Source organism: Gymnoscopelus braueri, assembly GCF_963280865.1.
Source record: "Gymnoscopelus braueri genome assembly, chromosome: 23".
NCBI classification, from domain to species: domain Eukaryota; kingdom Metazoa; phylum Chordata; class Actinopteri; order Myctophiformes; family Myctophidae; genus Gymnoscopelus; species Gymnoscopelus braueri.
Window position 1 is genome coordinate 23,205,319 of NC_137625.1, and position 27,060 is coordinate 23,232,378.

The following is a 27,060-nucleotide window of genomic DNA, read 5'->3' on the forward strand; positions in this document are numbered from 1 at the left end:
GATAGTCCATACCGTTCGTCCGTAAATGGCTTCCAAAGTTAGCGGAAGGGGCCCGTTTTACAAAAAAGCCCACAAATCACGAACAAAACGTCCAGTCAATCCCAAATTTGAATCACATGTCAAGTGTGGTTTACTCAACAAATTCCCAAAAGAATTTCCACTTTGATCCATAGGGGGCGCCACAAATGCTCAAAATGTAACCGTTTGATGCAAAAACCTTATTTTGGGGGGATCAATCCTCTCAAAATGAAACGCAAGTGATCTCAGGAGTTACGTGACAATGTAATTGGCACAGCCTCCGACGGTATTCCTCCCAGCGTATTCCTCGAGTCCCGGCGGCAGCGACCCGCGACTAGCGTCGGTGCAACCACACTCTGCAATTGCCCTGAATTGCGACGCGTCTAGTTGACTGTGATGTCGCCATGACAACCTGGTGTTTTTTTATTTCATTATTATCTTCTAGTCAGTCAAGTTTAATGGCTTTGTACAAAATAAAAAAACCTGCTTTTAAATTATTTGATGATTCAGCAAATAAAAGGTTTGAAACTTTAATAAATATGTTTTCTGTAAAAGCTGATGTTTGTTTTTTAATTATTTTAGTCTTTTTTTATGTATCAGGGTTTACAAACACGCACACACACACACACACACACACACACACACATTTTTCTTGAATGAAAATGTTAAATAGAGGCCTACAAAACACATTACTAGTATTTACCTAGCCCTACAATGGCTGTGATATGACATACACAGCCATTCTAGGACTAGTATTACGTAGCCTAATGCACAAAACGATTTATACTGATACTACTAGGCTACACCACACTACTATGCTGTAGGCTACAGTAGCTACTCTGTACTATTAGTATGTATTATGTAGCTACATAATATACCCTTGCCTACAGTACTGTTCTACGCTACATTAAAATATTCTATATAATACACTATTATCCTATACTTTAATATATATACAGTAGTCGTTGAAGTTTGCATAAAATGTTTCAGAGGAAACCAACATCATCATATGTATTTATTAACATAATAAAGGCAGTGGTGTAAGGTAACTAAGTAGGCCTACATGTACTCAAGTACAAAAAAAAGGTGTTTTTACTTTACTGGAGTATTTCCAAATTTCTACTCAACTAGTACATCTCAGAGGCAAATACGCCACTACAATTATTTGAAAACGTTAATTACTTTGTAGATTTTGATTATTGTTACAAAACATACATGAACCACTTCCAGTTCAGTTCAGCCCATTTCGGCCATTAGAAAAATAGCCGAAGCTCACAACGGGTCATGAGTTTGTAGATCTGCTATTTTCAAAGGATTTTTATACATTTTGAAAACGTGTGAAATGCACATCTGCATAATGACTATACTTTCTAATTGTACTTTTGTACTTTTACCCAAGCACATTTTGAATTCCGGACTTCTTACTTGTAACAGAGTACTTCTACATTTCTGCAGTAAGTATTGATACTTTTACTGAAGTAAAAAATGTGAGTACTTTTTCCACCACTGTGAATTATTAACATAATAAATAAAACGAACGACGACACAACATCAACAACACAACGTCACTGGTCGAGGACGCGCTCGAGCCAACACCACGCGACAAGGACCGACAAGATGGCGACCATCTCACGAACAGAGGACTCAGTGCCGTGAAGGATATCATAGGTATGGTACATATTTTTTTATCAATGCTTCGTTTTATTCATCATAACACGTTCCTTGCATGTATCGTGCGAGTGGTTCGTTATTTTTCTAAACGCACACATGTGTGTTAATTAATTAATTGATCAGGAGTGCGGTCGCCTCGCTTACAGCACATGAACTTGTCAGGATTACCGTAGTTAGCAGTTAGCCTAGCTCTGGTCCATAGCGTTAGAAGGAGTTCTCCTTAACGCTATGTTACTTTGGAGCCGTTGCCCGCACACCGCCAGCGCAGGCTGCACAGCCTCTCGACTTAAGTCCAAAAAAAAAAATACACTTTCGTTACTCACCAAAACAAAGACGGGTTTAAGAGGTTATAAGCCTACTCTCTCTAGTGGGAACACTCTGAGCCCCCCACCTCACGTCTAAAATACACTTTCTGACCCAAATGTAAAATAATCCACCGGATGGAAAGAAATCTTGTCAATAGAGAAATTCCATTGACCGATCTGTAGGGGGCGCAGTGGAGTAACTAAAACATGTTTTTCCATCTGCTGGATTATTTTACATTTTGGCCAAAAAGTGTGTTTTAGACGTGAGGTGGGGGGCTCAGAGTGTCCCCACTAAGAAAAGTAGGCTTTCAACATCTTAAAACCGTCATTGTGTTGGTGAGTAGCGAAATTGTATTTTAAATGTTTTACTAAAACGAGAGGCTGTGCAGCCTGCGCTACCGGGGGGGGTGTTCAGGCAACGGTTCGAAAGTAACACAGCGTTAAGGAGAACTCCTTCTAACGCTATGGACCAGAGCTAGCTTTAGCCTGCAGCTAAGCTAATGTTAGCAACAAGGACGTGCTAATCTCTTGCCGTATTATGTCATGTTGTCACACACACATATCTGACAAAAGCGGCTGTTTTTGAAACGTACGTTGCAATTTAGAGTCAAACGCAGGTCTGCAGCGAGTTAACCACGCGTGTCAATATTCTTAAATAAATCTTGGCGTGTCAAGTGTGTTTCCATCCTCAATTACAACTAAGCTAGCTGCCGGGTTAGTTATTAATGTCAAGTTGTCTGTTTAGGTAGTAGTTATTACACTAGTTAGCCGGACACATTCTAGTGTGTTTTTGCGCAGTTAGACGAGGGATCTTCAACGTTTTTCAGGCCAAGGACCCCTTAGCTGAGAGAGAAATGAAGCAGGGACCCCCACTACATATATTAAATATATTCCTATTCAACTTTTTCCATAGATTTCATAGAAGGCACTATCATCAATCAAGTGTAAGTGAATGTTTTTTGTTGACGTGTATTTTCAGACATTTAACCACTTCGTTGGCCTTTCACTCTGTACTTGGTCTGCTCTTTTTTTTCCCTCTGCACCAAACCTCTTTGCTGAAAATAGCAGATTGAGCGAGCCGTTGTGAGCTTGTAGATCTGCTATTTTTGGCTAATGTTCCCCTCAGAATATGGGTTCAAGTGGTTCACATATAAGAATGATCCTATCAGACAAAGATTTGCCTGTAGTAACTCTGAGGACCCCCAGTTGAAGACCCCTGAGTTAGATGAACTGAGAGACCAGCTTGGTGAGGACCTTGTCCAGCCTCGTGTCCACCATTGCGGTCACAAGGACACCCTGGGCAAGTCCGATCACTGGCTGATAAGATTGTAGGAATGTGGAAATCCTGACATTTACATGTACCATATCAGTGATTCTCAACCGGTTTAATTTCAAGTACCCCCATTTTGATACACATTTGGCTACGGATCCCCCATTTAATACAATGTTTTACCTAATCTACAAATCCTGTGTTCATGTAACTCTTTGAGTGTTCAAATGGACCCTTATGGGTCCATTTGCTCCATTTAATTCCATTTGGACACTCCTGAGTTACAGAAGATCAGTAAGGGTCCCCCCCCACCCCCCGCCACCAAGGACCCCTGGGCAGCACCCCGGACCCCAAGTTGAGAACTAGTGTACTGTGACACTTGACAAAACAAACTGCCATCATAGCAGAAGACCCTAATGGAAACAAATCTGGGACATTGTTGTGTTTAGCTGCACGTTTTTAATCATGGTCATGAAATCACCTTCAGTCTTGGGGGGGGAGACTGTTCATGTTTTACCCATGTATGATGATCTGTATTTAACATTTATGTAAAGCCATCATGATGTGGATAATCTCAGACAGTAGTGTAATCTTCTATTGAGACATTGCAATGCGACTGTACATTGCTCTCTAGTAATAATAATCAGCAAAAATTCTCAACGTGAAACATAAGACGCAAAGAAATGATTGATTGTTTCCTCCAGTTGGCTCGTTGTGATATGATCTGGTTATTAAATTACAAGCATCTAGTTTTCCATGCATTTGCTGGGGCCCGACTTGGACCCGTCAGAGGAATGATGACTTATTTATATCACAGGAGCAGCAGTCTGGAATGGCAACACATACTCGTAAACACACCCACGACTGTGCATTATGCCTGGCCAACAAACACCTGCATTAGCCAAAATGCTTTTACTCACACATGTATCGCTGTTGATAGTGATGTGTGACGCACTGTGGTTGGTTGTAGCACCGTGAAAGATAAATCATTCTGACTGGAGAATTCCTGAATTTAGAAGCCGTAAGCTTGCTTCCTTGCCTATATGTTTCACCATCTATCAACACTTTCTCTTCGTGTTATCGGGACCATTTTATAACTGTGTCTTATCCTCCCCTCATCCCCTTCTTAACTCTCTCTGCAAAGGTAGTCCTGTACACAGACAAAGGGAGCGCAGCCCTCTTTTTATTGGCCAAGCTTAAGTACTCTGGGGGGGGGGGGCCGAGGTGGGGGTTGATAGGGTTCAGTCCACTCAAGGACCCCTAGTTTCTCAGCTGTGGTGCCCCATAAATTGTAGAAGGGGTTGCTTAAAAGGAGATACTGAATATCACATTTATTTATTCCAGTCATATAATAGAAGGAACCTATGTTTTTCCTTTCTTCTAAGCAAAAAGCAACGCATTAAATAAGATTATACTGCTACTCCAGGGACTTTAAATTGTTTTTTGGAAGCAGCTCTCTAGAACTTAAAAGAATAATAAGGTCAATGATGCTGTTCAGGGGAAAAGCCCATGAACTGCTTTCATGATGATGCTTTAGTTTTGTGTGTGAGTGCATGCTGTGCGTGTACGATCGAATAATAGCATTCAAACAATCTTTTTCTACTTTTGTAAAGACGGAGTGTGTCTGTATGTTGATAACATCACCCTGGCTGCCATCACACTACCCACAAACAAAGATCACGGTTTACTGTCGATGGAGGGGCTCTTCCATTTTGTGTTCACAAGGGAAAATCGAGCACCCTTTTATAACTGGAAAAACTTCAAGAATCAATTTTAATTCTGTTTTAAGGGTGCTTGAATGTTCTGTGTTATTACCAGGTTAATCTCTGTACAGTTCCGCTCATGTTCTTGTCTGCCCACATCATTATTTAGAAATGCTTATTGCTGTATGTTTCCATTTACTTTGTTATAGCCTTATATGTATTTATATATATTATATATATATATATATATATATATATATATATATATACATATATATATACAGCCTTGTGAAACTAAAATAGCATCATAATTACATTTTATACATCTGTTAACTTGTAATAGATCTGAGTCACTTCTTCAAAACACTCAAGTCCCTCTTACATTCCCTACAGTGTAGTAGTCACATTGTCTAACCAGATCTTCTCTCTCTCTCTCTCTAGATAAAGCCATGCCTCGGTAGGATCCACTTTCTTAGCTCGCCATGGTCCCCATGGTGATCTGAAGCCACTGTGAAACGTGGACACTCAAACCTGGTCACTTATTGACTGAACCGTCGGCTAGGCAGGCGTGTGTGTAAATGGACAGGTGTAAACATGTGGGCCGGCTGCGGCTGGCCCCAGACCACTCTATCCTCAACCCCCAGAAGTGGCATTGTGTAGACTGCAACACCACAGAGTCTGTATGGGCGTGCTTAGGTTGTGCCCACGTGGCGTGTGGGCGCTACATCGAGGAACATGCCCTGCAACACTTCCAGCAACAGCGCCACCCGCTGGCCATTGAGGTCAACGAACTGTACGTGTTCTGCTACTTGTGTGACGAATATGTACTCAACGACAACGCCACTGGTGACCTCAAGCTGCTTCGCAGCACACTCGGTGCCATTCAGAGCCAACACTATGAGGTCACCACCCGCAGTGGGCGTATCCTCCGTGCCGCCGCGGACACCTCCATGCCCTGTGGCGCAGGTGAACTGCAACTGCGGGAAGAGGATAGGATGTTCACTGCCCTATGGCACCGCCGTAGATCGCTTATGGGCCGCGTGTTCCGCTGCTGGTTCGGACTCACCGAGGGCGGGAAGAAAAAGGAGGCAGCAGAGGAGCGGAAAAAGGAGCTGATAGAGAGGAAGCACGCTTTAAAGAGGCAGCAGCAGCACAATTTGGAGATTGCCCCTCCGAGGAAGAGCCGGCGGTTGTGCCGGAAGAGCGAGAAGGCTGCTGAAGCAGCGGCAGCCATTAATACCTGCTTGACGCGCAGCAAGGCGAACACTTCTTTGCCCACACGCAGACCCAGAACTCAAAAACCTGCTGCGCCTCCTACTCCCGCTCCCAAGAAAGTGGGACGACCCAAAAAGGCCCAAATCCCGACTCCCAGGACTCGCACCCCTTCCTCCTCCACCGCTAAATCCAAGGTCAGAACCTCCTCAGCACTCCCCCGCACCGCCCCTACCACAACACCTGTCCGCCGCAAGCCAACAAGCACCAAACAGGGCGACTCGCCCGTAAAGCGGCATCCCACGGTCACTCCCGGTGTGACAGGTTTGAGGAACCTGGGTAACACCTGCTACATGAACTCCATCCTGCAGGTGCTCAGCCACTTGCACGTCTTCAGGGAGTGCTTCCTGCGCCTGGACCTGACCCAGGCGCTGGAGCTGCTGGCCTCCGCCGTCCACGGCCAACTGACAGGGAAAGCCTCTTCCCAGTCTCCCATGGCTCAACGGAAGGGGCTCCAGGCCAGCTCAGGCTCCGGGGCTGGGCTAAGTGGGGGGGCCTCACGGGCTCGCAGCATGGAGCTGATCCAATCCAAAGAGCCCAGTTCAAAGCACATTTCACTGTGCCACGAACTGCACACCTTGTTCCAAGTGATGTGGTCGGGCAAGTGGGCGCTGGTATCGCCTTTTGCCATGCTCCACTCTGTGTGGCAGCTGATCCCCGCTTTCCGAGGCTACGCCCAGCAGGATGCCCAGGAGTTCCTGTGCGAGCTGCTGGACAAGGTGCAGCATGAACTGGAGAGCACCGGAACGCACACGCCCACTGCCGGAGTGCCCCAGACGCAGAAACGACTCATCAGGCAGGTTCTCAGTGTTGTCAACACCATCTTCCATGGCCAGCTACTCAGCCAGGTATGATAAAGCACATACTGTAGGCTCTCTACCATGACTGTGAAATCATGAGCGCTGTCTGGCTTGTTCATCACGCACACACACACACACACACCCCGACACAAAGTGACATGCACATGTGAGCCACACACCATATCTGCCTACCAACACACAGGGCTTTCACGATTACAAATTTAAGTTGATGATTAATTATCACTCAAATAATTGCGATTAACGATTTAATTGTTTCTGTCGTTGAAAATTAATGGAACATTATGAATAAAAATTACATATCTGTCATATACATTAATAGTGGAAATAGCCGTTGCGACGCGTTTTGAGCTTATAGATCTGCTATTTTTGACATTTGACACGTGGAATTGATTTTGACGATTATGACGATTTATGCAAAAATAATTGCGACTATATAAAATAATTGCGATTAGACGATTATGTAATAATTGTGACAGGCCTACTTATTATTAGCGCTGCTTGATTGCATCATTACTTCCTGGCTGAATTTGCTCTATTGCTGAATTGACTGTGTCAATTAATAATTTGTAGTGAAGCTCAATCATGCAAGGTAGTGTGCTGGGATTTTGGAAGTAAGGCTGTACTGCCTGCCATCACCAGTTTTGAAGCCTCTGTCAAATTTGTAGTTATTTCTTTTACTAGTAGCTCATGTAAATAGAAAACCTTTGCTCCTGAATTGGCTGCTTTCTGAACAACGCAATGAGGAATAAAGGAGTCTTTCGTCCATTTATTAAATCGTTTGGTGATCAAACAAACGGATGCACGTCTGACTGTAGAGGCGGTCAGAGGAGCAGTGCCACAGAGTTCTCACAGGTCTATAGATAAAGCGCCTCTCAGCCCCTCCCAAAGCAATCTTATCGAGGGGGGGGGGGGTCGGAGGCAGTACCCAGAGGAGACGAACACTAAGGTGTCCTTGAGCAAAGCACGCAGGCCCGCCAAGCACACAGACAGTCCATTGTGAGAACTCAATGCTACTATCGGGCACTCTACTACCTACATGATAATAAAACATATGTATGACAAGAAATTTTATATGATATCACATGAATATGGTCGGTCATGAACAGGCCATGACCCTGCCATAGATGGCTCTGCCATCCTGACTTCAGGTCCTAAATCTACACATTAGCAACAGCTGCCGCATCAGGTGGTCAAAGTGCATCATGACAAAGTCGCACAGAACCCATGAAGAATGGCAGACTGTCTCGAGAATAGATGTTCATACTTTATATATATAAATCAAACGTTAGTTCATGAAAATTAGGACAGAGCTTACTTATATAGAGGGTTAGAATGGAAAATTCCTCAACACTCTCAAAACATTGTTTGTACACTTGTACCACATTTATAAACCAGTGGAAGTCCAGATATTCTAGTCTAAATGAGGACTGTGGGCCCTGTGAATGGAGAGCTAGCTAGAGGACAAGAGATTAGTGTCTACTTGGAGAGGCTGAGTGCAAACACTCACACCTGCTCTCACTGAATAAGTGGCTGTGTGTGCTGGTGTTTTGGCGGTATATGAGCCCTGTGCCTTTTCACCAGGACATTGACTGTGCTGCCTTTTGGGTTTGCCATCCCTAACAATGATGATCATCATAGCCTTTTCATTTTCAAGTCCGAGCGGGAAATGGAATACAGAAATAAGACATAACAATGTGTCCTCCCTGTCCAATCTGTAGCTATCGATTTAGCTATTTACTATGTGTGCAGTTTGTGGACGAAGCCGCCCTATTAGCTGCACTATACAAGCTGGCTGCTTGTGGGCATGTCAACAAGTGTGGTGATGGTCTCCTTTTTGCCGAATGTAAATAAGTATGAACCTATAAGTATGAAACTGCTTATTAATAACAATTTTGGTGTAAGATTTGATGAAGAAGCATTTTTCAATGATTCTGAAAGGATTTTCAATTGCAATCAAATTTTACACAATTTCGGATATGGTCTGTTATGTGATGGAGTGAGTAGGGACATTAACTGTGCTTGGTCTACTTTTGTGGGGACTGACGTATACATACACATGATATAGCTGGATACAGACATACTGTACAGAGAAATCCTGTTCCAGACGTGTCGGCCTTCGACCATGCCATTAAAAATGGTAGAAAATGCAAGTTCAGGATCTGACCACTACACCGTCTCCACTGGCGACTTCTCAACTCTCTTTTCTCGTGTACATCCAAGGTGACGTGCCTGGCGTGTGACCACCGCTCCAACACCGTGGAGTCCTTCTGGGACCTGTCCCTGGAGTTTCCAGAGCGGTACCACAGTAACCACAGGGAGTCGGCCGCACAGGTGTCGTGCCGGCTGACGGAGATGCTGGCCAAGTTCACGGAGACGGAAGCCTTGGAAGGCAGCATCTATGCCTGTGACGAGTGCAACGGTGAGTTTAACCCATTCAGACCTGGGACGCATCTGTGTCATATGAAGATTTGAGCTAAAAAGCATTATTTTACACTTTGGCTATTCAAAAATAGCAGATATACAAGCTCATAGCGCGGCACCGAGTGCCGCGCTACGAGCTTGTAGATCGGCTATTTTTGAAAAATCGTGAAAATGTGTGCAACTCTTTCAATATATATATATTCTTTTAAAGCGAACATTTTTAACTCAAATCTTTGCTTCTGGGGGTCCCTGGAACAAAATAAGTTTGAGCACCACTGATATAGAAACATACGTTTTCAGAAAACTGTTAGGATTTAGAAAATATTTGTAGAATCGGCTTCAGGTCTTAATGGGTTAACACACAAGGACACACACACACACACACACACAGACACACACACAGAGATATACAGTTGCATTTTCTCTAACTAGAAACTACCTCGGATTGGAATAACATTGTTTGTCTTTGTCCAAGACTTTGAAATTAGTATTGTGTATTGACATTATTCCTCCTGATTGTGCAGCTAAGCGCAGACGGCTGTCCTCCAAAGTAATCCTGACCGAAGCAAAGAAACAGCTGATGGTGCACAAACTGCCTCAGGTCCTCCGTCTGCACCTTAAGCGCTTCAGGTATGCCAACGTTACACCAAAGCCAGTCATCCTATTGGGGGAGTTCATTTTGATATGAGTCAGCATTAAATCATGAACAAGACTGATTTTCTGAAAAGCCTGACCTAGCAACACAGTAGAGAGAAACACTTTGAAGTCCGCGCATTTCAATAGAAGGATGTGCCTATTAGTGCTTGGCAATGTGGCAGAGCAGTGCGACACAGCTGGTGTTTTTTGTTACAGCGGATGGGATAGAAAAAGTATAAAACATCGGGGCGATCGGGTAGTGCAGGAAATTCCTGCACACCACCATGGAGACTAAGGATTTGAATCCTCCGCGGTGCATCTGGCTCGGCCAGGCGTCCATGCGAACACAATTGGCCGCGTTGGTGGGAGGGAAGCCAGTCAAGGAAGGGGCGGTCAAGGCTCAGTCGCTGCACTAGCAACTCCTGCAGTTTGGTCATGTTGCATGTACAGTGGGGCGCTGAACTGAGAAGAATGGAGTGTGTTACATCCGGTGAAAAATGATGCCATGCGCTGGTTTTTATGGTTTGAATTCATCAGCTTATTTCTTGACACTTTGACAATTTCTCGATAACGTGGATTACAGACGTACATACATAGTAACAGAGATTCGGTGCATTTATTGTAAGATTGTCTACATTCATGCCAAAGTCATATAGAGTTGGTATAGATGCTGGTTAGCAAATTAATACCATAAACCCCATGTCAATCCAGATGGGATTAAAGTGACCCCAGGAGATTGTACAATATATTAGAGGGCATTACGCAATTTTACAGTGGTAGCAGGACAAAAATGAAAATTTAACTAATTCGGCGGAAGTAACATTAGCGTTTTCTCACCGTCAGTTGATGCTTCATATCCATAAGAGTAAAACCGCCAGGGTCATTTGTTTATTTTTGGAACACAGTTCTTATTTGACGCGATATTAAATACGTCTATGGGGATTCAGAATGGGGGTGGAAAACCGTGAACCAGGTAGACAAACCTAGGATGTGTAAAGGACTTCAGGACTTCGGTGCTCTATTGGGGAAGCCTAGCCTGAAATGGGATACTGGCACAAAGCACAATACTTCCAAGTAACACCCCCTGTGACATGACGCGCATCTTGCAAAAGCTCAACCAGACCGCAGAGTTACCGCTTTGTCAACAACTATGGGTTTGCAAGGGTAATTCTAAGCAGTTACATGATAGGATTGATATTGAATTATGTATTAATATTCCAGGACATTGAAGTGTTATTTATATTCTTTATTATACAGATTTCTTTTTGATTTGTTTGCTTTTGACCCCTTTTTCTCCCCATTTTAGTCGTTATGCCAATTGATTCCTCCCCACACACATTTGTGTGTTGTAGCCCACTGACTCACCTGCCAGTGAGGAGCCCCCACCGGGAGGATGTAGAGCGTTTGTCCTACTCCTCCTGCCCAACACTTTATGCTGACAGGTGCCGCCCCAGTCCGTGGGAGTACCTGCAGTGACAAATATCACCCTCCCCGTATCACCCTCCCCGGCCTGGCTTCCCTACCCCGAACACAGGCCAATTGTGTTCGTATAGAGTCTATACCAACACAATTGGTCTGTGTTCGGGGTAGGGAACACCGATAGACGCTCGACAAAGCCAGGTGCACCACGGTGGATTTGAACCCAAAGCCTCCGCGGTGGTGGGCAGGCACTTAACCACTGCACCACCCGAGCGCCTTTTTATACTGAATTTTTATGTACATTAAACAAATGTGAACGATGGAAGTAGAGCTGCACGGTTATAGCAAAAACAAGAATCCTGATTATTAGGGTCCATATTGATGTAGGAGCCTAATGTAGGGGCCGTGTCTGTCCACCAAGATATCTTCTTTTCCTGAGCGCAGCGTATGTTTTGAATGTTTGCAATGGGCCTTATCCTGAAGGGACAAACGTGGCATCTTTCCATGGGGGCAGTGTTGCTGCTTGGAGCATACACAAACTCAACAAAGTTGCAGGACCCATGCTCAGGTGCCAGTCACACACCAGTCAGCAGTGGCAAATATATAAATATATTCGCCACCATTGGTACTGCTTCATCCTAGGGGAAACACTGGTATTGCTGTAATGGGAGGCATAATGAACCACCTTAAAGGAGATTTTTTGACTAAGTTTTTCTTACCTTTTCTATGACGTTATGATATCTTAGGATGAATGGTACAGTAGAAAAATGTCATAACTCGATCCCGGGTCCGCCACAGCTTAAAACGTGCGCGGATAGGCCTTGCGTTAGATCGCATATTTTAATAGCTTATTTTTTCTTTTTTTTTGTGAGATCTGACGTTCATAGTGACAAAAATCTATGCAACAAAAAAAAAAAAAAAAAAAAAAAAACAACTAAGTCTCGCAATCTCGTCTAGTGCGACTTCTGTTTTTTTTTTTTTTTTTTTACCAGCTGAGGTAGCAAGTAAAGCATACGGATAACAGCTGCTGTTGGTTTAATGACCTGTCCATTCACCAGTTATTTATTTGTGGTTGGTCTACAGGTGGTCTGGACGGAACCACAGAGAGAAGATTGGCGTACATGTCAGCTTTGACCAACTTCTCAACATGGAGCCTTACTGCTGCCGTGACCCCTCCTCACCCAAAAGTGGTACCAGCAGCCCCACGGGTTCACCGAGGCCCAAACACTTTATGTTTGAACTCTCCGCAGTGGTGATGCATCATGGGAAGGGCTTTGGTTCTGGCCACTATACTGCCTACTGCCGTAACACAGAGGGGGGTGAGTACATTCATTGTTGCTCTTGATGGTTTGTGCAATATGTTTTTCGATCTGAAATTTTCTGCATGAATTTAGGGCTGCGTGATATGATTCATGTTTTCCTTCCTGGACAAATTGTTTCAGGGTTTCTTTCCTTGAGAATGTGGTTGAAAACGATTGATGATCATTCTATGTATGGACCAGTTGGAAACAGGTTTCCATAATCGTTTAATTAATTATGCATTTCAGTGTTGCACCTCCATGTTTTTATTGTCATTACTTACTTAGTAATAGACAGGAAATGATTTTGGCTAATGCTCATTATAGTATGGTACCATTTTTGTCTATCAGAGGAGGGCTGTGGACAGTTCAGAAACCCTCCTACCAGGGACATCCCATCGATGGGGAATCCTGCTAACAGAAACGGCAATCTTTCTATTCCTTTAAAGTTGGCATGCTATAATGGAAGCCATTGTTCTCACTTTAATAAAATGAAAAATAAAAAACCTGCTAATGATGATGCCACTGGTAGGCGGATTTCTGAACTGTCCACAGCCCTCCTATGAGACACAGACGAGTAGACTAGTTTTTTACCATTTTATCGTGCGCATTAGTGCAAACCAATTATATGACGTATACACAAAAAAAGTGTGAATCCTTACTCTCCTTCAAAAGAGCACTTATGGCTGCAATTCAGAACCGGCCCTTGTAAAAAGAAGTCAAAGCCTAAACCCCCACCCACATATTTTTCTTTTTGATTACTACTCTTTTATATGATGTTTTTGCATAGTATTATATATCTGTCTGTCATTAAATGTTTCGATGAATTGAGTACACAGGACCCCAATGGAAACGAGCCATAGCGGTATAATCCTTTTAGCAGACCTTGTATTGAACTGTATTTCCTAAATATAATATCCATCATATTGTAGAGCTCTGATTTATGCATTGCCCAGCCCTACTTGATCTTCAACTGTCTGAAAGTGCATTTAAAGTTTTTAAATGTATCCTCTTGATTCTCTTGCAGGCTTCTGGGTTCACTGTAATGACTCTAAGATGAATGTGTGCTCTGTGGAGGAGGTGTGCCGCGCCCAGGCTTACATCCTCTTCTACACACAACGTGTCACTCAGGACAAAGACAGGCCGCCATAGGACCACAATCCACTGAACCCGCCTCCTCTCCTCGCTGTATCTCGGCAACCCAGCGAGCCCCACCTCATTCGCTCGTGTTTCTTCCCTCTATTTCTTTGGGCATTTTATATCCTGGGAGGATTTGTTTTTAATCATATTTTTCATTGGGGGGGGGGGGGGGGGGGGAGCAAGCCTAAGGACTCCATTTAAAAAGGCAGTTCTGCTTTGCGAACTCTTGTATATGGTGTTTATATGTTGGTGTTTTTTATTATGGTAAATAATGGTGACATTTTTTGTTTGATAGTGTAAAGCTGTATTTTATAAAGAGAGGATCAGCGACGGTGTTTCAGTAGCAGCCAACAGACTTTGGCCACGTGTGATAATGTACAAGTGTCCTCTATCCAGTAATGGATGTGTATTAGCATTTAGCATTTGAACGCAAACATCCTGATCACAAACAAGGTGCATGGCCAATGGGTCGAATTCATATTGTATGGCAAAAGACAAAATGAGAATACTATGAATGGAGGTTTGAGCTTATTGCTTGTTGCCTCGTTGAGTGTAAATACTGTTTAATCAAGTGAACATGTTCTCAGTCACTTTAGTTTGGCAACGCCAGACTGGATGTAGATGTAATTTACTATGGCCGAGTTTAGAAGTGGTTTCCCTGTGCCATAGACATTAGTGGGCGATGGCTATAGCTTGCCCTCTGTTCGGCTATGCTGTAAGAGCTATCATGTCGTCCCATCCCTCTAGATATCCACTTATTGACAATGGAGTAGGTGGCGTTTCTGCTCAGACCCAGCAGTGTTTGCCCACCCCTTCCCTCTCTAGTACTGTCCGGTCTGTCAGTCAACATTTTGCGATTGGCTACTGACCTCAAGCCAAAGCACAGGGGATATAATTGGAACCGCTCTTCAGTTTTTCCCCTAAGGTTTTAACTTGTGCTGGGAGTGCTTTGTTTTGTTTATTTTCCATCCTTGAATGGTGGATGGAAACAAATGTTTTAAACATTTCCAAAGGGATCTTCTTCTTTTTTTATGGCTAAATGCTGCCATCTCTCTTCGTCAGAATGTAACTTGTTTTTTCGTACCAGAGGGGAGGGAATATTCATGATCACTTATCAGATACTAGTGTTCTAGAAAAGTGCCCTTTTTGTTGTAAAAGTAAATCTATTTTTGTAGTTCATTTTGTTTTTACTCTGAAAAGGATTCATATCAGTTCTTGATGGTGGTAAGCTGCACATTTTCAGTCCCACCCAGGCCAGCATTTAGAGTGAATGTATTTTTATACAATCTTTTCCAAGAGTTGTCCACCCCCCACATTTCCTCCCCTATTTAGTTATTGCCAATTCCCCATGTGTACATCGGTCTCTGTTGCCTTTAACCTCCTCACTGTTGGGCTGGGAAGGGTGTAGACTACCAGGTGTCTCTGATAAACATGGAGTTGCCAGTCATGTCTTTTCACTTGATGACAAGAGTGTAATGTATACATCTTCTAATCACCCCCAGAGGCCCTCTCAGCTGAATTGGCCAACCAGCAGGGGTCGCTATTGCAGCGGCAAGACACAATCCCTCACTGGTTTCCCCACCAGCGAACACTGCCAGTTGTGTTTGGTAAAGCGCCCGGCAAACCCGGAGGCATTTCTGCCAAATGAAAGCAGGTCTCTGCTGTAGTGGGTGTCCCAGAGTTGTTTTTTATTTTTTTTATAAAAGCCAGTTTTAATGGTTTTATATAGTTCTATATACTGGGTGGTCTACGGTGGTGGGTGTCCCAGAGGTTTAAAGTTTTAGAAAAGTTTGTTTTGTCCTCATTGATTTTTCAAACTCACCAGCAGTTTTGACTTAACAGGAGATTTCACAGTTTTCCCTTGTGTGTAACTTTGTCTACCAGTGAATGTGTGTGCATACTGTATTTGGTTCTGTGCACCCCTTTAAGTAAACTAGCCAGACAGATATAACAAGATTACTACAGTGTAGACATGTTTGTGTGATAATGGTTATCTCCATAATGGAGAAAAGTGTAGAAAAAAGAAAATGCTTCACTGCCTCAGTCTGGTTCGTTTGGTTTATCTACCAGAGGGGAATTCAAAGCACATTTCATGTTTTCCCCTGTTGTCAGACATTGTGACACAGTGTATGTTCATGTTCATTAAAAATTTATGGAAGTGATACTATGCAAATTGTTACCTCAAAATTTTCTAGAGAGAATTACCTCAATAAAAATGAGAATATTTTTTCATTTTTCTAAGAAAGTGCTGTGTATTTTCTCATTTCAAGACTTAAGCAAGTTGTGGGCCAACCAAAAGAAATGGGGCTGCCCTTAACAGACAAAAATATACATACTTCCTGCCCTTTATGCCGGCTAGCATGTAGGGCAGCAACGAAGGATTTCCACTCCTGTCTGTTCTAGGCCAGCGTCTTAATAGAACCCCAGGTGTGATGCAGGGTCTTCAGCTCTCCCTCCTACGCCAGGTGTTCTTGGGTCCACTGCCTTCTCATAAGTTGTCCTGTTCACACAGGCTAAGATGTTGGTTGGATATGGTTTTGGGCCAGAATATTCTCAGTAGTTTCCGTAGGCTTTTGGTGTGAAAGGTTGAAATGACACACATGATACTGAAGAAAAGATCTGCACACCCACCGTCTTAGGTGCTCCCAAACTTTATTAAAACGGATTAATAAAGTTGGGAATGCGCAGATCTTTTCTTCTCAGTTTTGCCTGAGTGATCCAAAACCAGTTGAAAGATATTTGGATGTGTGTGTGTGCTCCTCCTGGACGGCAACTGAAAGGATACCGACCATGATATTGACCATGATACTGATGATGTCATGGTCAGTATCGTGTCACAGGGCTGTGCCAAGCCCTGTCACAGGGACGTGTATTACATTCAACCATTGAAACATGCATTCATACACCGACGGCAGTGGGAACCATGCAAGGCACCAACCTGCTCATCTGGAGCAATTAGGGGTTCAGTGTCTGTCATATTGAGGATGTCAGGCCTTGTCAGCACCATAGTAAGCACCATACTCATTGACCATAGTCATTAACCATTGTCAGCGCCATAGTCAGTACCACAGGCAGCACCATAGTCAGCACCATAGTCATAAACGTCAGCACCGATAGTCAGCACCATAGTAGTCAATAACCCATAGTCATCAGTTGCACCATTTAGCGCAATATCAGCAGCCCCCTTTAGGTTACAGAAGCTGTCACTTTGATCATCAACTTCATGTTCAAATGTGTTTACCTGTAGTCTACAAGTAAACACATGATCTACAGGATGTCACACTAAACAAAAATGGTTCTAAATGGTGCTAAAAGTGGTTCTTTGAATCGTGATTATGTTCTACTAGACTCGGGTTCTGGCCGCTACGCTACCCTCACCTACGTGGCACCGCCGATCCAACCAATATGTCGGAGTCTGTGCTCAGGAATGTGTCAAAAACAAAAAAATCTCCATGAATTCAAGGTTTCATGGAGTGTGTAATTGATAGAAAATAAGTATTTTTTGGGTGAACTATTTTTTTAAGTGTCTTGTTCAGGGACACTTTGGCACATTGCTGAGGCCTGGGACCGAACCTGGGATTTATGGCTTCCTAGGCAGGCTCTCTAACCATTCAGCTATGGCCACCCCATCAGCAGAGATTCTAAGGCAGTTTTTCTCTGCAACAGTAAAGGGGTTTCAGGGGAAACCAGCAAAATGAGGAATAATATAACAAAAGACTGTCTTGCTAATAAAGCGTCATGTCCTCATTTTTTACAATGTATTTAATATTACCTTTATATTATTTAATAAATTATGCATTTCATCCTCTATATATTGTCCAGCAACCTTTTATGATAAAGGCGAAAAAAGATAATTGACCTGTGGGACCCAGATTGCTCAGATGCCGAAGATCCTGTGCTGGGATTCGATCCCAGGACCTTGTGGTCTGAAGTCAAGAGCTCTAGCCCCGTTCTAGCAGAAAGACACACTTTCAACTCCCACCATTGCCACGGTCAAAAACGTTATATTTGAAATCCGAACGTTTATTTAGATGAACGGGTCAAAAATTGAGAAAGTGCAAACACCAGGTTGAAGTTCATCCATGACAGTCATGACAGATCCAGACTGCACTAGCTATTTGTTTACATTCGACCGCATGGCTCATTTGCATAAGATGTTACCATTGATTTTATCCCACTGTTGAGGGTTAGGGTTATGTTTTATATATTTTGTTTAAGACTTACAGTAGGCTGCCTTGCCCCACTGGAATACAGTGACTGATATGAATTAATAATATACTGGACCATACATAAAATGAAGAATACCTCGTCAGTGACATTTTATTACAAATGAAAATAAAAATTAGAAACAGTGGAGTAACAATACGTTTTCGTATAGCAGCAATTTTGCATGTACAATATAAATATAAATATATTGTCTGTCGGGCGGAAACCTCATTATGGCCAAAACTGTTACTTTTCAGTATAAACATTCTAAAATAGCAAAAACAGCAGATCGACAAAAACAAAACAAGACTCGCGCAGCTATCTGCGTGAAGTGGGCGGAGGTCAACCTGGAAACATAAACCGGAAATGGTGTGTTAAAGAATTGTACTCCTTTAAAAGTTCAGAGATTTATAATGGCGGTCGATGGAAGATTTTGGGACCTCAAAAAAACACTTTCACCTAGAAACTCCATTCACAGTTCAAAAATTCCAACTTACTGTGGACATGCATCCTTGAGCTGTTTTACTATGAAATGATTTGTAGTTTTTGAAATGTTTAACTTTAAGCGCCCAATGCATTGGCCACTTAAAGGAGAAAAAAGTTAGTAGACCCATGGGAGCCAGAATGCTCAGATGCTGTGTATCCTTTGTTACAATTGTTAGGCTTCGATCCCACGACCTTGTGGTCTGAAGTCAAGAGCTCTTCCAACTGAGCTATTCAAGAACACACTAATCTTTGTATATGAAATTGGATGAACGTGATGGGTCATTGCCCCAAATGAATTGCCCCTTGCCATTTTGGTAATGTGGCCCACAGGTTCAGCTATTTGAGTATCCCTGCACCACACTGACAAATTTTGACAATTCAGTTTACTTAACGGACATTATTCCCCAAATGAATTATATTCAAAGCTTGGTGATAGTTCTAATGTAAGATCATGCCCAACTAGTTGATAGGGTGTTTTATTGATAATTTCACCTAAGCAAGTTGAATTATTTGGTACAAAGTTATTCAGTTCACACCTATTGACTTAATTCCTCCAAATATTCAATTTTTTTTTTTTATAAAAAACAAATCTTAGACTAGGTCCTCAAAAAAAAAAAGTATGTAACTTGTATGTTTATTTTCAAATAGTGTCCCTTTTAAATTTAACTAAACCGTATGAAAGTTAGCGTCACACCATTGACCCTCCCCCTTTTTGTAATTTTATGCATTTTAACAGTGATGATAATGCATTATAACCAATTACAAGTTATTACAACTATGAGAATTAACATGAGATGCATATTAGGAAGCGTTACCAAAGAGTCTGATGCATAGCAAGCGTTAACCTTTTTTCAAGAGGTTTAGGAGCTGGAATACTTACGTTTCTGTTGGTTAATAATAATTTGTTTGGCATACTGCATATTGAGACACCCACCAAGAGAATGCATTTCACATAAGACCCAGAAAGAGAGCAAAGATCATTTTTAATCACTTTTTCCTTACAAAAAACATTTTAGGGATTTGAAAATGAAGTAGTACATCAGAAACATACGGTGACGGCAGCCTTTTTCAAAGATATTTTACAAATATCAAAGAAATAAGTACTGGAGGGCTGGAGTGCAGAGTGCTCTCCTGTAGCGATAAAAGCCAAACGTACATTACGGCCGCAGATGCATGGTGAAGATGGGAGGAACTTTTTTAATACCTCTGACAACTCATTGGGCCTGACCACATCCTACACCCAATGGTACTTGGTCTTGACCATCATTAGCACTGGGTACAGTGGGACTAGAGTGGTTCCAAGGAATCAGGCTTTTAAAAAAAATTATCAAAATGAGATATCTTGAGTGGATTTTATACTTGAACTCAGTGGCAACTTTATATGAAACTGTTTAACAGTTATTTTAACATTATGTAACGTGAGGTCCACTGCAGAATGGTGGGACACCTGTATCCAAGCTGGGGGGGGGGGAAAAGCATACTGAAATGCTTCCTCCAGCAGAAGCTTGTTTACTTTTGTTTTTCTCTTTTTTTTTTTTTAACATTCGCTTGACACCTGAAAAACAAATGATACAAAATTCAGCCACTGCCAAGAAAGCCATGTCCCCCTCTTTGCCGCTAGCTGTGAAGTGGTGCTGAAAAATGCATTGTGGGTACAGTGGCATCTTTCACTGTTGCCCTTTGACAGAAGGTGCAGAGGCGAACAGTTCCTGTTTTTAAAACCATGTCTCTTGTTTCAGAGAGAGTGCAGGCCCATGTTTGAGTGTTTTTATTTTCTGTTGTGGTTTGGAGGCGTGTGTGTTGTGAGGCAGGGCGGGATGAGGGTTGGGGGTGTGTGCGTGTATGCGTGTGTGTGTGCGTGTGTGTGTGTGGGGGGGGGGGGGGGGCGGGCTTCAGTAGTCATCACCCCGGCTCACCACCTCTTTGCAGGTGGGCCTGAGCAGGATAGTGTGCTCAAACTGAGCGGTGTAGCAGCCCTTGGTGTCACAGAGGGGTGGGTAGGGGTCCACGATGCCCAGGTCACACAGGTTCTTCAGTGCCATCAGGTACTTGGTCTCGCCCAGGCGGTCGAGCCAGCGGCGACAGAAGGCCAGTGTGCCAAAGTTCTCGTTGACCACGTTCAGCATGTGCTTCGCTCTAGGGAGTCTGGAGAGGAGAGGGGGAAATAGAAGTACAACATAAGCATAGAGTGACAAAGTCCTTTACTTTAACACTGGTTGCTGATGAGATGCCCTTATAAAATAAAAAGGAAACTTTTCCTGAAAGGAACACAGAGGTAGTGTTTATTGTCACAGTTTTAACTAGAATTGTCCGTCATTCTCGGTAACGTGAATACAAAAATTATATAAAATACAGTCCACAAATGTAATCTTAACACAGCAGCACAGAGCAGTCAAAAACTATTTACAATAACATTTTGAGAGTTCAAGTGGTTTACTCTGTCCAAGCTTGTATTAACAAGCTTGTGACTAAATAATAACTACAAGTGAAATACAGGGGTCCCATATCAGAGTTTCAATAACTACATTACTTCATTACATTGCGTACTGGTGACTGGAGAGCTCCTGATGATGTAATGTGACTGCATCCATTTATAATGTGACAGTAGGCCTGTCACAATTATTACATAAATCGCCTGATCGCAATTATTTGAGATAATCCAATGTTTTGTTCAAGGCAGCTGCATGCTAGGATTGTATGACATCAACTCCCTCAGTTCTCTTGTCAGTTATAAACTGTCATTCAAATTGATTCAGTTGTTGTTGCACATGTGGGTTTATACAAACATCCAAGTGATCATTCAGATGAACAACTAGAGCCAATAGATGTGTGTATGTGCGTAATACTAGTACCAGGTATTCATACTGAGGACAATGGTAAAAGCAGACAAATACCTGATGGGGACGTGTCCAACATCAAAATTCTTCATGTAGTGAGAACATTCCATGTCATCGTGCACCACGCCTTTTCCTGTGCTACCAAACGTCTCGATGGCATAAACCTCTCCTTCCTGGGGGGGGGGTTGGGACAAAGGGTGACACACAGGGCTCAGTAAAGGTCTGCATTAAATGAACTTGGTATGAATATACGTGTTGCTTGCTTGTAGCTTGTTGCTTTTACAGTGTAGAAATAGTCAGGTGTTGGTCTAAATGAGCTTAATTAAACGCACCTCCATCCTTGTTGCTTCTCCTCCCTTAACAATGGGCACAGTCTTGCCAGCATGTATTCTGTACTGACCAATTGAATGACCATTCAGATTTCGGATTGGCTTCACTGCAAATAGAATGAATTGGATACCTTTAGAACAAATCTGATCGATTGATGAGCAGTTAGCTGTCAAGTACTATTGTGATCAGAAGCTCAGATGAAAAGATAGTTAATCAAATTAAACTCAATTTGTACTCAAAATGTAAACAGAGAAACATGATGACAGAGTCTCATCTGGTCTGCCAAACTGCAGTTATGCATTGTATTGTTTCAACAAAAACATACAAGCTGCAGAAATGTATCTGGTTTATGATTTTTTTGTCTTGGTCCCTTTCCTTTGGGACCACGTACCAGCATGTGGTTAATGGTTAACACCACCATAGCAGTCCTTATCTCCTGAAGGAATTTGTATGTAAATATATATTTACATACAAGCTTCAATGCATTTGCATTCTTGCTGTATAGGCAACCACAGTGGTTCACGTGGTAGATATACATGATCTAGAAACGCACCTTGATACGTTTTCCCATCAAGCTCAACCTCATACGACTCCATCACTTCTTGAATTGCCTCTCCGACATCACACAGACGCACATCAATTCCAGCGTTCTGTCATTTAAAAATAAAAAAATGACCAGATCAGTAACACTATAAGGTCACATTTATGTATGCATTGCCTGGGTGTGCTTCTATCCACCATACTTTGATTCCAGTATTGGTGGCGTCTCTCACAGCCTCCAGCAGCTTGTCGTACTTTGGGTTAAAAGTGACGGTGAAGGCACAGTCGATGATCCGCCCTGCAAACAACCAGCGCCACAAAAGCACAACACAGGTTTTAGTATTGGCTGTTGATGCTGCTTATCTGATTCTGCTGCCGCTGTATGCCAACGTGTGACATTTCTGAGTATGTGTGGGTATGTTGAGTCGCACCGTTGATGTGCGTGCCGAAGTCTATCTTGCAGACGTCATCGTACTGCAGGACAGTGGGGTCTCCTGCGTTTGGGGTGTAGTGGGCAGCGCAATGGTTCAGAGAGCAGCCCGTGGGGAAAGCCAGGCCTGCATTCAGCCCGTTCTCCTTGATCAGCTTGCGAGAACAGTCCTCCAATCGCTCACTTTACAGGGATACATAGAGAGAAATACAATGAGGGAAATGAAAATGCGGGAGTATCAGAAAACATAATGAAGCGATCAGAATGCTCCTGTTGAATCCTGCAACTCATTGTCCGTGTCTCGATGATGGTCATGCACAATATTATAATAGCGTTATTCGTCAGAAAAGTAAAGCAGCCAACCTAATGATTCAAAGGATGTTAACCACATGATCCTAGGACCCTAGCCTCCCTATTCTGGGGAGACTAGGGTCCTTCTTGTGGTTAAAAACATACAAGCTGAAGATCTGATACATTTTAGGATAAGAAAGGTGGTGTACAGCAAAAAAAAGGAGGAGGTCTAGTATAGACCCCTGGGGGACTCAACTAAGTTTATAGGGTTTACAAGTAGTTAATTACTAATGGCAGCACTTTCTGTCATTCTCTTACCCTCCCGGATGATAGTGACTTTTTATAAGCCTCACCAGATTTCGATCATGGTCAGTCCAGGTTTGATGAAGCTGCGAACGTGCTGGCGGACCTGTCTGTGGGCCTCGGCAGCCTGTCTGAAGTCACTCCACACCTCCTCATTGGACTTATCTAGCACACGCTTCTCCTCGCTGGTGGTACGCCATGCTGCGCTTCGACTGGGAAACGATACAGGATTTACACATAGATCAGAGCACGGCCACACATGGGCGAATGCAGGAAAAGGGCAATGGCCCTTTTCAAGATACTAAATTTGTATCTTGTCGTGCTGAATGTGGGCAGTGCGATATGATGCACACGTTAATCAGTTTGCTGGCTTGTAGTTCGTTTCAGTGGTTTTGGTTATTGGCTGTCATTGCATGTCGCTTTTTACTTCTACGACCACTTCTTTGCAATTGGTTGATGCCCAGTTCACCAAAGTTGAACTCAATGGGAAGAAGAAGATGCAAATTCACCTTGCTACCAGACAAATGGTGTGTGTGTGTGTGTGTGTGTGTGTGTGTGTGTGTGTGTGTGTGTGTGTGTGTGTGTGTGTGTGTGTGTACACATTTCTTACCCATCGTGCAAGGGGGGGTATTCACACTCCTGTCCAATAGGGAATACTCCATTTGGGTATAACTCACAGATTGGCACAGATGGGGGGTCAGTCTGAGTTTTAGCTGGGGGGGAAATAGATAATTAACATCAACTAGCATTCAGGGAAATCCGATTATGAAGGTTTGTAATCAAGTCAATGTCATAGATGACAATTCAACTTGGGCCTGCAAAGTGTGTATGTGTGAATTAGTAGTGGGTTCTCTAGAATTACAATCAAAAAGTGCAGCAGTGTGGCAGAAAGCCAGTCATCTGCAACTTATTGATCAGGCTATAATGTACATCTGATGGGGCCCTTATTCAATTTAGTGCCTGTCAGTCACTTCAATCATCAGAATGCTTGTGATCCTAGATTTTAACTTGCAGCTTCAACAACAAAAAAAGGTTTTGGCCAACTCACGTCCTTTCTTCTTCTTTTTCTTCTTCTTCTTTTTCCCTGCTGAGTTTTCACCATCATCTCCATCTGAGGGCGTCATAGAAACAGTTGTAACACGGCTACTAATGTCTGTACCTCACCTAGGACATGTCATGTGTTCCTTTTCTTCAAAACTTTGTTGTGATTACGCTGCGTGTCCACCAAAGCATTTTATCCCAGCTGAAAACAAATGACTGAAAGCTTGCAATAATATTTTGGGATATAATACTTACACAGTTAGTGTGCAGTTGCCATTTTTTTTGGTTCACCCTGATAATGTTCATCTTCAGCACCTCACCCAAGTGTTTTTTTTGACGGATGAGCAGCGGTTTAGTTTATTCTTTTATCCCAGCTGAAAACTCTGAAGGCACTCTGCTAAAAACGCTTCCAAATGCCCAGAGTTGAAAATATTTCAACTCTGGGCGCCCAGATAAAAACGCTAGACGTTAACGGGCAGCTTAACGTTCAGCGACTGAAATAGACGTTCAGCGACTCGTCTTGGTGCTGGCGTTTCCAAAAACACAGCGCTCCCATTGTTAACAATTAAAAACGTGCGCTGCACTCAGGAAAACATCCCTTAGGTGATCATCATCTACTATGCTGTGTATTGTATCTACTATGCTGTGTATTGTATTGCACGTTAACAGGTCAATTACCATCCTCTCCATCCTCCTCTTTCTCCTTGTCATCTAGAGCCTGCTGCTCCAGCTTCTTGGTAACATTGGTCACTCCATCTCCCTCTGCCTCAGTAGCTGCAACATCAAAATACACACAATCAACATTTGCTGTGACTGTGATTAAATCCCACACGCATTCACATACCTTGAGCAAGTCATTGTGTTAGTAACTGTCACAGAATAAAGGGCAGGGACAGGGGGCATGGATGGACCAGCCCAGTAACTGTCCGTCACAGTAATGCAACGTTAATACCCATTTACTTACGCTTCACTTATGTAGACTGCGAGCTTGGAATATGCCACGACCTGGCTTATACAACGAAACGCTGATTCAGTGTGACGTTTAGCTTTTGCGCACCGCCGAAAAGCACAAGCTCGTTTGCTTTCCGGCGGTTGTGTTTATTATCTAAATAATCTTTGGGGCGCATTTTACTTACATAAGGATTGTTATTGTGGTAATAATGAGCCCGCATTATGAAACTGGAAAACTTGGCTGAGGCACAACAGCGCCACTGCCAAGGAGAAACCAGAAAGGCTAAACCGTGTGGATCACTGCTGCCTGCTACAATGGCTTTTCTTTTCACCCCTTGTGTTTTAATTTAAACTGATTCATACTGGGTTCGTATCCCACTTCTGACACCCTGACCCAATGTAACACTTTCGCGCACTGAGCCGAGCTGGACTCGAACTCCGGTCTCCAGCTCGGCAGGTCGGTCACAGGCAACGCCAAGAGAGGGCTAGCTCACTTGAAGGAGCAAGTTGCGTCCGGGTCTTTTGCGGGGTCGCTTACAACATGTTATGCATTCATGTGTTGTGTTTCATAATAAGGCCTCATATAACGCACACTGTGTGTGTGTAGACACACTGACTGCTCTCAGCCCCGCATGGAAGTAGCCACGCTAGTTAGCTATAGCATGTCAGACTGTCAGCTCTTGCCTGCTGTCGCAGACTTGCTCTTCTTCTTCTTTTTCCTCTTCTTCTTGGCTGCCGTCTCCTCGGCCGGGTCCGGCTCGGCGTTCTCCTTCTCGTCGGCCTCCCCGTTCAGGACCGCGGCGTCCTCCTCCTCCTCGTCGTCGGGCTTCTGGTCGGGTACCTGCTCCTCCTGCACCACATCCGCCATGATCGCAGGCGACTTGGGAAAGGAAGCGCAATGGTTTATGGGGGAGCAGTCAACTAGTCAGTGGGGGGGAAACAGAAACTTGCCGAATCAGCTGAGAGTAGACCGGGGGTCGAAGTTGCTTTGCAGGTTGCTGATCCGCTCTGGGTCTAGAGCGGATACGGAAATGACGCGTCTGTGTAATGTGAGGGTGCAAATGACCGGATACGGTAGGCGGGCTTTAGACCGGATCAGACTGGCTAATTGGGAATGAAAATCACGCTTTCCACATGTACTGCGGAAAGCCTGGTGACGTCACGCGAGGTTAGCTGAGGTGTTTTTATGTGGGAAATAAACAAATACAAAAATAAATACAATTATTTGATTTGATTTGCACAACATATATACACATGCATAATATACTAGTTCTTTCCTGGGAAAGATGACAGATAGTTGTTGTGCCGGTGAGATAAGACACCCTAGAAGGACTCACCGTTTACATTACATACAATTTGAATGTATTCATATTAAAATAATTACGTATCCTTATGTAAGATAGTAAAGATACCGCCCTTCAGTCAACAGGGTTGCAGTATTTGGTCTTTAGGTTTGCAGTAGTGACAACTACTAAATAGACCCCTAGATGGCAGCACCGCTACACTTACTATGCGATATGAGCCAATTGGTTGATTGATTGATTGAATACTTTAACAGTTTGCAAAGACAAGCACAGGGAAGCACAGTTCAATAAAAGGTCTGTTAAGAGGATTTTAAACCCAAGAAAGCACTATGGCTTGTTTCCATTGGGGTCCTATGTACTCAATTCA

At 43.2% G+C, this 27,060-nt stretch overlaps 2 protein-coding genes across 2 annotated transcripts; one reads left to right on the plus strand and one right to left on the minus strand.

The window, feature by feature from the left end:
- Positions 1-1,624: 1,624 nt before the first annotated feature.
- usp44 (ubiquitin specific peptidase 44) lies at positions 1,625-16,213 on the plus strand. Its single transcript, XM_080420929.1, has 6 exons — positions 1,625-1,686; positions 5,409-7,087; positions 9,281-9,479; positions 10,006-10,111; positions 12,620-12,855; positions 13,862-16,213. Exons 2-6 carry the CDS (start codon positions 5,546-5,548, stop codon positions 13,984-13,986), a joined length of 2,208 nt encoding a protein of 735 aa, XP_080277055.1. The 5' UTR covers positions 1,625-1,686; positions 5,409-5,545; the 3' UTR covers positions 13,987-16,213.
- Positions 16,214-19,630: 3,417 nt separating this feature from the next.
- Positions 19,631-26,270, minus strand: metap2a (methionyl aminopeptidase 2a). Its single transcript, XM_080420949.1, has 11 exons — positions 26,074-26,270; positions 25,117-25,212; positions 24,446-24,508; positions 24,008-24,110; positions 23,448-23,609; positions 22,805-22,986; positions 22,577-22,671; positions 22,387-22,483; positions 21,836-21,939; positions 21,561-21,676; positions 19,631-20,811 (listed from the first exon to the last, which is right to left on the minus strand). The coding sequence occupies exons 1-11, from the start codon at positions 26,255-26,257 to the stop codon at positions 20,559-20,561; spliced, it is 1,455 nt and encodes a 484-aa protein (XP_080277075.1). The 5' UTR covers positions 26,258-26,270; the 3' UTR covers positions 19,631-20,558.
- Positions 26,271-27,060: the final 790 nt, after the last annotated feature.